Below are 13,793 nucleotides of genomic sequence, written 5' to 3'. Positions count from 1 at the left end.
AATCTAGGGCTCCTAAGGATTTTCCCTTGTTTACAAAGGTACTCCCAGAAAGTTGTAACATCCTCAGCGCGGCAGTTTTTCTGTTAATGTGTACAGATTGTGCAGACTCAGGAGCATCAAAGCAGGCACCTTCTATAGCAATAAATAAACTTTAATTAATAAAACTCTGTCATTGCCATGGTGTCTGGTTTTAGAAATAGAGTATTTAGGGCTTCTCTTTCCATTACTAAACCTTCAACATCTTCAAGGAGATTCCAGAATAAATGAAAATGCTGATTTGCGGAGTAAGCAATTCCATACATGGTTTTGAAATTCTCTCAACTGACATACTTTAGGAAAGTTAATGTATTTTGGCAGCTAAGTATCTTCTTCATTGAAGGACACTTTACATAATGTATTACAAGTTGAAAGGAAAAAATCTTGAACCCAAATCAATCCTATACAAACAAGCTTGTATTATAACTTGCTGTCTTGGTGCTATCTGAAGCAGCATCAATGGGTCTTGCTACCATTTGGGAAACCTGTGTGTATTTCAGGCACACATTGTTCTTGCAGGATTTCCTTAGGCTAAGCTACAGAAGTGAAAGAGCTCCATTTAAGAGAGTCTGTGAATAACTAGGAAATGAGCATCAAACTAGGCATTATCTGAAGATGTTTGTTAACATGCAGGATGTTCCTTAAGGCTTCTATCTTGAATAAGAAGAGTTTTTATTCAGGATTGCTTTTTGAAAAAGCATGAGTTCTTTTGCATGCATGTCACTATGGGCCCTACTCAGGCGAAGAACGCTATTTGATGCTGTTGGCACATGTCTGCTTCTCCGGTTTCCTTGGATATACTGCTATATGCAGCCTTATTTGGAAGATTATACCTTTCAGTGGTGAGAATAGCAAGATTTATGACCTTGAATGCTTACCTACAAACTACTCTTTCTGTTGCAAAGTCATAGCTTAAATCATAAATCAAAAGTGGGAATCTCTAATGAGAGATCTCTAGAGGGGAAAAAAAAATATATTGTGGAGAGAATGTTCTGTACTTTCAGTAGAAGATCAACTGTGACCTTTCCCTTATCTTGATAAAAGACTACATTTGGTACTTAGCTGAGAAAAAGAAATAACTTTTATATAGGCAGTAGGCTCTGCTTTCTAGGTAGCTTTAGGAAAAAATATTTTTTATTATATAATGGGATGACAAGCAGCAGGAGGAGCAAGTTTTAGAAGGATTCCAACTCAAAAGTGCAGATAAGGAGAGAAATGAAATGGAAATTTTCCTATCAAAATATAAGAGTACAACCCAAAGCATAATCAGCTGGATTTGTGTGTGTGCGCCTATATGCTTGTGTGTATGAATGAAGAAGACAAACAATAAATCTTTCAGTAAGAATGTTCTTACCTGAGGCCTTGCCAGCAAAATTTATACCAATGAACCAAAATCAAGGTAGTTATATTGGTGTAATTCTCTGTAATATTGACAGTCTCAGAAAGTCTCTAAATAGAGAGAATTAACCTTTAGACAGTGAATCCTTAAAACCGTGAAAGGCATCTGCTAAAAAGTTACAAAGCCATGAAGTGTAAACTTATTAATTCAAAGATAAAGCTTCATACATTCAGTCTTGTGGTTTTGTTTTGGTTTTTGTATTAACATAGTCCTCAACTCTAGGGATGCAAAGAAGAATATACATGCTATATTCATGTTTAATAAACTTATAGAGATTCCTAACTCAGCAGCCAGTTCTTGTATATCAAAGTCAGAGGTCCTCACATATGTCAGCCTTCCTACACAGATGTTATACATTTGATATCTAATAAATAATTAAACATTGGATTAAGCCAAGCTCTATAGGATATAGATTTGGCCTATTTAATATTTGGAAAGGTACTTAGCTTTGGCAAACAAAAATAACTTGGGTACAACAATTATTTTAATAAGGCAAGATGAGTTTACTGACAAGAGTCACTTCAGAGGCAATGTCAATTTATGTTAATTCAGTACAAAATCACACTGGGATATTGAATGCTTTAACCATTTTCCACTTTGTGCCCTCTATCTTGTAAATCTCAAATTAGTGGCTTTTTCATGGCAGTTTGTTTTATCAAATGCCTATTTTGGACAGAATAAGATATTTTTAAAATGTTACAACAGCATAAGCTATTCAGTTAACTGGTCTTTTCAGCTACTTTAAATTACTTGTGTGACCACTTACTGTATATTAAAGATGCCTGCAGTTCAGGAACAAAAGGAGTGTGGCTGAAGTGTGGGTTCATCAGCATATGTGAATTAATTTCTTATCTTTTCCAAGTCATAAACAATTAACTGTTTCTATTCCATGAACCCTGACTACCTATTGTAATGTAATGGAACAAATACTAAGCCACTAGAAAGAAAATAATTATAATTAAATTAGCCTTTCCAATTAGAGAAAATGATGGGCCTTTCCCTTGATTTAAAGTTATGATAATACTTTATAATCTAATTTAGAAGGGGCTTATGGTTGCATTCATAAAACTGGGAGACATTAGGATTGACATAACCTCTTAGGTAGCTAAAGAAATCATGGGCCTACAGAGGTAAGAATATATCATTAAGTCCTGAGCTGACAGCATTTTTTGATTTCTACTGACCTTTTGCTGGATTAAGTCCAGTGATCAGAAAATAATTCTATTTCAAGCAGCTGAGAATTATTATCAGGTTTTGCTGCTTCAGGATTAAGTGTACCTCAGTGGTTGAAGAGCTCATTAGGATGAACTGTCCGTTCATTTATGGAGTTTGTGACAAGAACAAGGAGGAAAACATACTGTAGCTATATTATTTCTGGTGTACAGCTTGAATTACTGGTGTATGAATATCACCTACAGCTCGGTTTTGCTAATAAGGGACAGAATTCTGTAGTGTTCTAGACTCCACTTACTGACAGCTAGATTTACAAGACAAATTTACATTTCTACAAACGGTATAGGCACTTAAATCAAAACATAAATCTTAGAAAGCTTTTGTCAATTTCCAGCAGATCTAAGTACCTAAATCTCTACAGCTGCTAATGCACAGAACCCTTTCAGACTTGATAGTGCTAAAGGACAAAGTATGATCTGCCTAACCCCCAGGAGAAGTCATAAACAAAGCACTTCTCAGCTTTTTTCAAAGGACAATGCTATAGGTGCTTTTTCAGACGCACACTTCATCCTATACATGACACTGAGGGGCAGGAGGAGGAGCCTTCTTGCAAAAACAATGTCCCTTGTCAGGGGACATCGGTCCAAAAGCTCCGGTTTCCTTGCAGTCTTAAGAGAGCGCAGTCTCTCTTGGGAGGGTGCTTAATCGCCATCCTATTGTATTTGGTGGAGTGATTTTGTCTTGTGAGTCCTTTTGAAAATGAAAACTTTGCATAAATAAATATTCAGCGAGTCAGAGAGAGAGTAATTCCATTGCCCAGTGGCCAAGACAGTCAGGATGAATAAAGGGACAGGTAATCACAGCTGCTTCTCTGGCTGCATTCATTTCTGAACTCAGCTGATATCACCAAATGGTACCACTGGCAGGTCAGTCAGTGTAACCTCAGCATTTCAATACCATGTCCCAGTTCAGGCAAATCTACCTTCATTTTCCTTGCAGGGCATGACTTACAGAGGATATAATGGGCCTCAGTTTGACTGGCAACTGAAAGAGTCCATATAAAGAAAAGTGTGTGGCACTAAGAACAGAGGATTTTAAAATGGATTAACTTTAGAAACTGAAAGTATTCTAAATATACTAAAATCTTTGTTCTGATATTTAATTGTTACTGAAACATTCTAAATATACTAAAATCTTTGTTCTGATAATTGTTACTGAAAATGGTGAATGAATGAAAAGGATCTTGTTCAAACACCTGGGTAGCAGAATGGCTCTTAAATATCACAGACAAAGGATCTTGCATCCTTCACCTGTCATAGTTTTTATTAGAGTCCCCACAAAGTGCTTGATGAGGGGGCAGAGTTTTCTGTATTTGCTGGTAGGAAGAAGCAAAAGTGAGTAGATTCAAGGATTCATGACTCCATTGACTGTTTATTCTCTAGGCTGAAGTGTGGTTAGGCTGCTGGATTAGCATATACTGCACTGAATATTCATGCAGTTGCCAGGCTCTCCTCTTCATCGCAGTGTTAGAAGAGCCATATAGCTCCACATGTCCAGACTGTACAATCTGAGCATATTTAGTTAGGCTTCAACATGACTGGGCTGACTTAATTTCTTTACTGGAACTAAGTTTACACCTGAAGCAGAGATCTAATGGTTTTTCCTAAGCAGATTTCATACCAAGAGGCAATTTCTTCTTTCCTTAGTTCATAGGTTAATTATAAGGAGACAGTCACAACATAATACTTAAACTAAACAATTTGGGATTTTTTAGTGATTATTTAAAAGGGGAAACTCACTCTGTACTTTTCAAGGATTCTGCTTTTAAAAGTCATACAAACATCCAACACATTTAAAAAGTCCTGTGGGCAGTATGTATGAATGGTGATTTATTGTGTTTTAACAAATAACTACATTAAATCTGATGAACAATATAGGTTATAATTAAGAACATGATTAATCACACAATTGCACATTATTTTTGTTTTAAATACTCCTATTAAAGACCTCATTCCTGAGCCTTTTTTGTTGGGAAAAGTCCTCTGCAGAACTATAGTCATGTAGTCAATAGCTAATCATATTTTTGTTATGGAGGAAGTGGGGCTCACTTCCCTTAAAAAGAAGCATCTACTCACTCCATACTTTTTCAGCCTCTTACCCTCTACCTGAGAACTGGTTTATGTTTGTTTAAGTTTGCCTGTTTACTTAAAGAAATTTTTACAAGATAGCTAAACTTGCTGCTCCCAAAAGACAGGATCCCACTTCTTTGCTTTCCTCAGAGATCCTGGGTGCATGATTCTACCCTTGCTCTTGCAATTGCTCTGGCTTTTAACTTCTAAATGAGCCAGTTCCATTTACTATGCTGACTGAAATCTGTTTTCTTTGTTGGTTCATTTTCTGTGGCTAGTGGGCTTCACAAATACAGGGAGTCAAATTAGGAGCTCATTGCTACTGAAAGAAAATGTACAAAACAGTCTCTCTTACTTTTATTCTTTGCTGAGCCATGTGCCTGACTGTTTACTTTATCTTGGATGTAGTTAGCCCTCTTTCTGAGCTGACTAACTTAATTAAAATGGTATAAAATAAATTAGAAAAAAAAAAATAGATACTGTCTATCTATTTAGCCAATTAAGTCTGTCAAAAGGAAGTGTGACTGATTCAGTAGATAGTGCACAGCAGGAGACAGGTCCACAGGAATAAGAACTGCAGAATATTAGGGTTATCAAATGAAAAGATTAGAAGAGGAAGGGAGGGAGGGAGGGAGGCTGAAGACCTTCCCAGCAGAGGAAGTTAGATTGCTTCAAATTCCTGTGAAACTCTGTCTTGGAGAGCTGAACTGACTGGCCAAGTAGCCACAGCAGCAGCAGAAGTTGATTTGTGTGCATAGTTAAGATTAAAGGAGAGAAGGAAGGGGACAGTGAGGTGTGAGACTGTCCTTTTTGGTCCTGCTGATTACTAGATCAGCTCAGTCACCTTGTGTCAGTGCATTATTAGCGCTCAGTTCCCTGCGGGATAGTGCTGGTAAAGAATCACCACAATGGGGTTGAGGAGAAAGGCAACAAGTAAAGGGGGCTGCAGGGCATGGCCTGAAAGGCCATGGAAAGGAAGATAGCAATTACTAAGGGGTAAGGGAGGGCAAGAACTCAAGCAGTCTACTTTGCTGTCAAATCTAACAGGAAGACATGCCCTTGTTTCCCTTCTTTCCTTTTATTTATCCCTTCTTTCCTTTTATTCATGTTAGAGTCTAGCTTCGCTTACCAATGCATTCCTGTACTGAGTTCCAACAGTGCACTTATTTGTATAGGAGGTGTAATTCCTACCCCAAAGAGCAGGGACAAGAGATTTCAGGCTTGCAGTGAACCTAATATTGACAAGACACATCTATTGCTGTCACATTAAAACATGTCCATAAAAAAGCCAAAAGTATTATCTTACGTTCCACAGATTCTAGAGACAGAGTTGATGTGTGGAAACTTGAGGTTCCAGTTTGGTCTTCTGCTACCAATTATACCAACATTTCTCTCCTTGATGAAGTCATGTAGACAGGATTGGCAGAATGAATGCTTTAAAAGTTGTTTTAAATATTAGATCTTTTCTCCAGGGAAATTATAGTAAATATTAGCCTAAAAGGGGGCAGCATTGAAAAGGAATAGCCGTAAGAAAGGTGGTAGGAGGAATGTCCGATAAAAAGTTAAGTAGTTGTGAAAGCAGAGTTAAGGAAAGATGTTCTGTTGGAACTCTTCAGAATTATTTTGTGTTATGTCTGTAGAGGACTGTTATGTTCACCTTTGGCAAGGTGATACATTAGGAGTATTACCAGTGATAATTGTTGCTGTCTGGTCTTATTGTAGCCTGGCAGAGTTGTATCAGTAGTGAGAGCAAATTTATGGACAGCCCATGTTCTTCTAGCCATGTTGGCATCAGTGATGACACTAACAAGCAGGTAAGGGGCCCCCTCAGCCTTTCTTATCCAGACCTCTCTTTAGGAAAGCTGCCCGATTAGTGTGATGAATAGGAAAGAACCAAGAAAGTAAACAAATGTGTGCTGTGTTTGCACATTAAGAAACTTGAGAACAAAATCAACCTTTGAGTCTAAACTTTTCATACAATATAGAAGCCATTTATCTTTTGGCTAAAGAAAAGCAGATGTTGGAAGGGAAATGCACAGGAGAAGACATAGAAACTGTTGTGAAGGCTGTATTTTTTTCTTTGAACAGTCTCTCTTTTTTTTACTTGTCTAGGATGTTGTGTGTAGTCTTAACAGGGCAGCACCATTAAAAATTCTGTAAAGGTATCTTTGTAAAGGAAAAGTCAAGTAGAATAGAAGCTGTGAGAAAAGGATGGTAGAAACAAAAGGCAGCATCAACAGTAAAAAAAACCCAAACCCAAACCAAACCAAAAACAGAAGGCAAAGAACTCGTCACAGTGTAACCCTTCAAAAAATCCCTCATAATTTCTACTTGGTTTGACGGGTTTGTGTGGTGAGAATCTATGCCTGGTGTGAATTCCAGAAGATAAGGACATTTTAAATGTTGACTTGTTTCTTTCGCACACTGTGCCACTGAAGACAAATTACCCTCAGACTGTTGATAGCTGAGTATGCAAAGCTTGCATGCCTTCAGTAAGAGAAAACCATTTTGCTGAAGATTTATTTCTGTTGCATCCAGCAGAACAATTCCACCTGCTCCATACTGAAATGTTTAATTTCCTTTGTATCTCTGGAAATCAGAGGAACTCATCATCTTCATTTGTAATTGATGTGGGCTATGAGGTTTTACACTTTAGGAAGCATAATTCTTTAGGTACCCTGCTCTCTCTGAATTCTGTGGGAGTTTGTCACTGAAGCTGCCCATCCTTTTAAGAAAATAGTAATTTTAATCAATACCTACTTTATCTGTAATGAATCCTGACTTCTCTGAAGTCACTAGTAGCTGTGCTGTAGTCTGGATCACATTTATCTACAACTGAAAATGATGCTTATAATCTATGGAGTTAAATATATTTATGTTTTAAAATAAATAAATTATCACAAAGTATGCTTAGAATCAACTGTTATCAAAATGTGTTTTCAAAAACAATAAGTATAACATTGTTTTATTCTGTGTCCTGTTAGCACTATAATGGTGAGAAGACAGTAACAGAATTTATGATAAAATAAATTATCTTTAAACTTCATCCTGTTACAGATTAATCAGTGACAGAAAAGTTCTTGCAAAAAGAGAAGGGATTTTAAGAAATTGGTGCCTTCCTTATAAGAAAAAATTCCAGTGCTCGAGTAATTTCAATTGACACATGATTTATGGCTGTGAAAAAGAGTCTGTATAGCTCTTTCAAAACATGAAGTGAGGGAGTGGCATCCTTTGAGCAAAAACTCTGGTGCCCTATCTGCTTAAGTGTTTCCTAAGTTTCAGCACTATGAGAATATGAGAATATTCCATTGTTAGGGGATTTTGGAGGCATGCCTGGATCAAGGAAGTACTTCCTCGTCATGCTGTTTCCTTTCCCAAACAATATAAAAAATGGTCTTTTCAGCCAAACATTTAGAGGTGGTCACTTTGTACATTGTCCAACTAGAGCTCAACCATCACAAGATAAACCATTCATTTGTATGAATGGCTCCATGTTATTACTGCTACTTCCTTTTTGTTTTCAGGGTGATTTTGTTTTGATTTATGTATATGCATAGAAGTTGAACGCCCCCTATAATGATTGTGTCATGAGAGTAGCCAAGAAAAAAGCAAGAAACTGCACCTTACTGACTGCCTTTGTAGCCTGCAAACCTTAGCTCTGACACCCTCATTGCCACCACTCATCTTTTCACATGCTCCTCTAACATGAACTCTGTGCAACCTGCATGGACAGAGTGAAAATAATGGATTATAATGTAATTTTATCCCATTGCTTTAAGTATTCTAACTTTACCTCCAAACATAATTTCAGAGGAAGCAAAAGTAAGTTCATGTCCATGTTCTGTTCTTGGTTTGGCCTTGCATGATCCAAGGATTTCTAACTAATCTTAAGCACTCAGAATGTGTGCATTATAGTATTATGTGGATATCCATGTTTAGTCCAGCATTGGTATAACACATTGTAACAACCATGGAAAAATACTTAGTGCCTGAATTCTGTGAAAAGAGTCTTTGTAAATACATTGTACTGTATTTAATGTCTTTGTAAATACATGTAAAACTTTTAAATTGCCATGCAACATTTTTACCTGGTTTGTAACCAATACTCACAGGTACTCACATTTGTTTTCTGTTTTGGATCTTGAGTTGCATATTTAAAATTACTTGGGCACAGCTATTATTTTATGACATCAAGAAAATGCTGAGACTATGTGTTGTGTTTATCTTGAAGAATGTCATTATCATCACTAGAGAGGAATAATTTGGAAAAATGCTTGGAAAGTCTATTTGAAGAATTTGAAAAGTTATTGATATATGTGGACTTGAGCAATGCACAAATTACAAAATCAGGTCTATTCACCTTTATCACTAAATTTACACTTTGAGAAATGCATTTACTGGGACTACTCTTGGTTCACAAAGATATAAAGAAGTCCCAGCCTCAACAAAAATCAGTATAAAGGTGGTATTTTGTACTAAGGTGGAATAAATTAATCTTTTTTTACCAACTTAGTATATTTGGAATAGCTCAGTGGCTTTGAGAAATTTGCCTGATTTGGTCTGACTTATCAGAGATAAAAGGACAGAACTGGCTTAATTTCTTACTATGTTTTATCATGACAACTCAATTTGCTAATATTTGCTCTGTAAGTGATACAAATATATTTTATATTTATATTTATTAAAAAGAAATACATGTGGCTTTTGACTAATTTTCCTTGCTGGAGCAAAACCCCAGTGATCTTGCAACTCCTTTTCAAGATGTCCTGTCCATAGTTTCACTAGTTCTACTGAAAAAAGCAGCAGCAGTTTTGTGAAATTAATGTAGGTCACATCCCTCTGGGGCATGAGTTTTGTTTTACTTTTGGTCATTTATTTTCTACAGAAATGCTTTCTTGATGTGTGGGTTTGGTGGTTTGGGTTTTGTTGTGGGTTTTTTGTTTGTTTGTTGTTTTTTTCCCCTTTGTTTGTTTGGCTTTGGTTTGTTTTGTTGTGTTTATTTTTAATTGTCCTTTTAGTAGTCTTTGGTAGTAACATGGACTGCTGAGTTTATTCTGTCTTGTACCCTTTTCCCTGCTAACTCTGCTTGAGGTAACAGTGGGCTGACTGTGAAGTATAATGGGAATAATCTAAGTTAATGCTAGAGGGCTCTAAACATATCCTCAACAAATAAGCAGCAGTGTGTCGATAGCCAATAAGTATTTTATAAGTGCAATTAAGTCACGGTGATTGATTGGGCTGGGGTGGAAATCAGAATGGTTTAGAACAACAAATTCTTCATGGGAAAACCCTCACTAAATTAAGAAAACATACAAATGAGCAACAAAAATAAACCATTTAAGAAGTTCTGCTCCTATACCACACTTCCCTCATTTCTCAACTGGGCTAACAAGGAAAACCTTGATGGAAGTGAGACCTTTTGTTTTTTGAGGATGCATCTATTCCTGTTGTTAATTTATGTTATCTTGAGTGAAGACATACATTAAGAGTTTAACTCATCTTAAAGTTTGGTTGCTAAAAGTAGGGACTGGCTTCCTCGCTTTTTTCTCCTTTTGCCTGGCTCCAGGTTACAGGGTCTTGCACTTTTGTAATGCTTGTTGGATTCCTCATTGAGCTCATTCAAGTAAATTGCTTGAAATTAAAAAAAAAAATTAAAAAAAATCTGGCACATTAGTTTTGTGCTTGTTCAGCAAACTGCATCTGCTCAACACAGCATCAGGTGGCTACTACTGTCATTGCAAGGGAAAACTTGTGCAGGATGTAGCCCAGGTTGCAGCCTGGATACTGGAGAGAGGGAGGGAAGTTGCAATCAGAAAGGTTTTGTATTTATGAAAATATCTAGAATAAACCACACACTTCAATGTTTAGGCTAACAGAGTGGTACATGCTCCACAAAATCACTGGTGTGACGTGTGAAAACATTCTTTCTGGGTAATACAATGAAATAGTCACATTGCTTGTTTCAGTTCTGTGTGACTAACAGGTACTGCTTATTTTTTGCTTTTTTGACTTCCAAACAGTATTATTTATAGGTCACTAACTGTTGTGCTTATTTGTTGTTGTTTTTAGAGAAAAAAAAACCATACAAAGATTCCCAATAGCTTTGTCCTCTCATTACTTTTGTCCTATTCATTACTTTTGAATGCACTCAACTGACATGAAGACATGGCTAGCTTGGATAAATAAGATTTCAACATCGATTATTGGAAATTCTAGTCTAGGTGGTTCCCACTAAAAGTATATTGTAAAAGAACTGGTACATTTTTATTTATTACATTTATTTATTGTATTTTTAAACAGAATGTTAAGATTATATACTGTTAAGTAAACCTGAATGTAGTCAGGATAGGTAAAGCTCCATAGAGAAAAAACACCTTCCGCAGGGGACATAAACCAATAACTGTTTCTAGTCCAAATGCACTATTAAATAGCAAAATGGCTTTGATTCAACGACTTTTGATTGTTATTAACATGTGAAACTCAATTTAGAAGAACAGCAAAAGGCAGAAGAAAATTAGAACTTACTTAAATGCGTGGCATAACGGTTAGTCACAAGCAGTAAGAGGCTGTAAGCTTTAGCAATTGCTGAAATAGATTTCTAGGTATTTTGACCTCAAAAAGATCTTTTTTTAAAGTGGTAGTTGATCAGTCTAAATATGTTAACTGGAGTAAATATATCCTGGTGAAAAAAAGCAAATTACTTAGAACTCACAGGTGTCAAATTAATAATCAATATGTATGGAAACTTATTTTTCATATACGAGTGCTGCAATTTTCCATGGAGTTTTTGTGCATCGAGAAAGACATTTAACCAGAAATAAAAATACCACTCAAAATAACTTTGTCATATACTTTTATTTACCTTGAACAGAAAATTTTGCAAACCATCATTACTGAGAATGGGGAAAAAAACCCTAGCATGTAACAGAGGAGGCTTTGGTTGTAAGTGCCATTTCTACAGCAGAGTTAAGCTATTGTAAACCAAACATCTTGTAGTACAGTAAAAGTCTCCAGCCAAAACCTTAAAGAATTTAACAGCAACACTGAAAACATTTACATATAAACAACAGAGAAATATTTCCTAAACTTGTAACAGTCACTTGCTACAATCCAGAAATGTTTAGTTCACATATCTATACATACAGACAAGCACTCTAACTTGTGTGAACTAACCACTTGTCCACAGGACCTGCCTAGACACTTTGTCATCAATACGAAAGTTTTTTTATATATAAATAAGTCAATTAAACTTCACAGAGACTAAAAGAAACAATATAAAATTCCAACTGTAAATAAATCTGTACATTATGGTCAGTCTTGTTTTTCTGAAGCCTTGCACAACTTTAAAGTGTCCGTTTATAAAATGATGGCAAGGAGCAGCGTTAGCTGGAATGGAAACTTGAAGACTCGGACTCTGTAGAAACAGAAGAATGTCCCCCACGTTTGCTTTTTGAAAGGATCTTGAGGCTTGATCCTCTGCTAACTGATGTCAAGGCGTTTTGTGCTGATGTTTTGAACTTAGCACCAAGGAAAGCATATAGAATTGGGTTCAGGCAACAGTGGAAGAAAGCCAGGGCTTCAGTGATGGAGATCCATTTATGCACTATTGTCTCCAAGCTGCAGCTGGGTCTGATGACTCCTAGCAAGATGAACGTGTCGATGCTGATGCCAATATAATATGGCAGCCAGCAGGCAAAGAAGGCGAGGATGAGGATAACTGTTGTCTTCAAGGCTTTGCGCTTCTGGTGGCCTTTGGAATGTGACAGCTTAGATATAATAATACAGTAGCACGTCAGAATTATTAGACCAGGCAAGACAAGTCCGACCAAGATGTGCTGAAATCTGAAAGAAATCAGCCAGTTTTCATGAGGATACATGCGATCACAGAGATACTTTCCTTCTACTTCACTAGTACTGGCAAAAATGATATCAGGCACTGTCAAAAGCACAGCTGGTAGCCACACACCCACATACACCACCTTCTCAGCCAACAGCTTTCGTGGTCGCTGGCTGTTGGTAGCGTGGACTATTGCCAGGTAACGATCTAAGCTTATGAAGGCCAAAATCAAGACACTGCTATAGAGGTTGACTGTGTAAATGACATGAACTGCCTTACACAGAACATTCCCAAAGTACCAGCTTATGGCTGCATCCACAGACCAGAATGGCAAGGTGATGACAAAAAGGAGATCAGCCACAGAGAGGTGCAGCCTGTATTTATCAGTCATGCTTCTTTGTTTCTTCTGGTAGCCCATAACAACAATAACCAATCCGTTGCCGATTATTCCTGTTAGGAAGATGATGGAGTAGATTGTTGGCAAGAAGATCCGGTTGAAATCAGCATTCTCATGCTGGAAGCATGGCTCTCCATAGTCTCCATAGTCAGCTGAGCCAATCTCATCCGTGCTGTTATCAGAAAATTCAATTATTAACCCGGAGGACAGCTGAAAAAAAGATAAAATAAAAAAATTAGATGTTAGCTCCTCTGCAGAAGCTCACTTGATATGACATTGTGTGAAAGAGTTTCCTGAACAGTCTCGCATGAATAGGCAAACTTTTTGAAAACCAGATGGAAAAATACTGCTTTTAAATATATATACAGCAAATAAGAACAAGTTAAAAAACTTACTTTGGACACTTCAGTGCACTAATTAGATGCGTCCCAATGGAAGAGGTTGGTCTGCACATAATATTATTATTATTGTGATATTGAACTCTTACAATAGAGCTAAACAAAAAATTACACTTAGACAGTAACTCTGCTGCTCCAAAGTACCCTTCTCTTTAAGGATATGGGGTCAAGGAGAAAGAGAGATGGTCCCCTTGGCTGATGTAATAAAGGATAAATAATAGCAAGAATTCCCTGCTGAGAGGCAATTGACAGCTCCACACACAGAGACAAGAAAAAAAGCAAGCCAAAGCCCGTAAAGAAAAGACAGAGGTGACCTTATGCAGGGGAACTCAAAGCCCACAGAGGGTCATCACGACCAGCCACGCTCCCCTCCTTTTGTTCCCCGCCCTTTGCCGTGGCGGGGCAGGGGGAGACGGTCTGGGCT

The 13,793-nt window shown here is 37.1% G+C and overlaps 1 protein-coding gene across 1 annotated transcript; it reads right to left on the bottom strand.

The window, feature by feature from the left end:
- Positions 1-11,585: 11,585 nt before the first annotated feature.
- Positions 11,586-13,248, bottom strand: CXCR4 (chemokine (C-X-C motif) receptor 4). The gene is made up of 2 exons (XM_010000391.1): positions 13,237-13,248; positions 11,586-13,181 (listed from the first exon to the last, which is right to left on the bottom strand). Exons 1-2 carry the CDS (start codon positions 13,246-13,248, stop codon positions 12,120-12,122), a joined length of 1,074 nt encoding a protein of 357 aa, XP_009998693.1. The 3' UTR covers positions 11,586-12,119.
- Positions 13,249-13,793: the final 545 nt, after the last annotated feature.

Source organism: Chaetura pelagica, unplaced genomic scaffold, assembly GCF_000747805.2.
Source record: "Chaetura pelagica isolate M959 unplaced genomic scaffold, ChaPel_1.0 scaffold386, whole genome shotgun sequence".
Classification (NCBI taxonomy): Eukaryota; Metazoa; Chordata; class Aves; order Apodiformes; family Apodidae; genus Chaetura; species Chaetura pelagica.
Note: the sequence above shows the minus strand (reverse complement) of the source record. Positions and strands in the feature narration are given on the sequence as shown.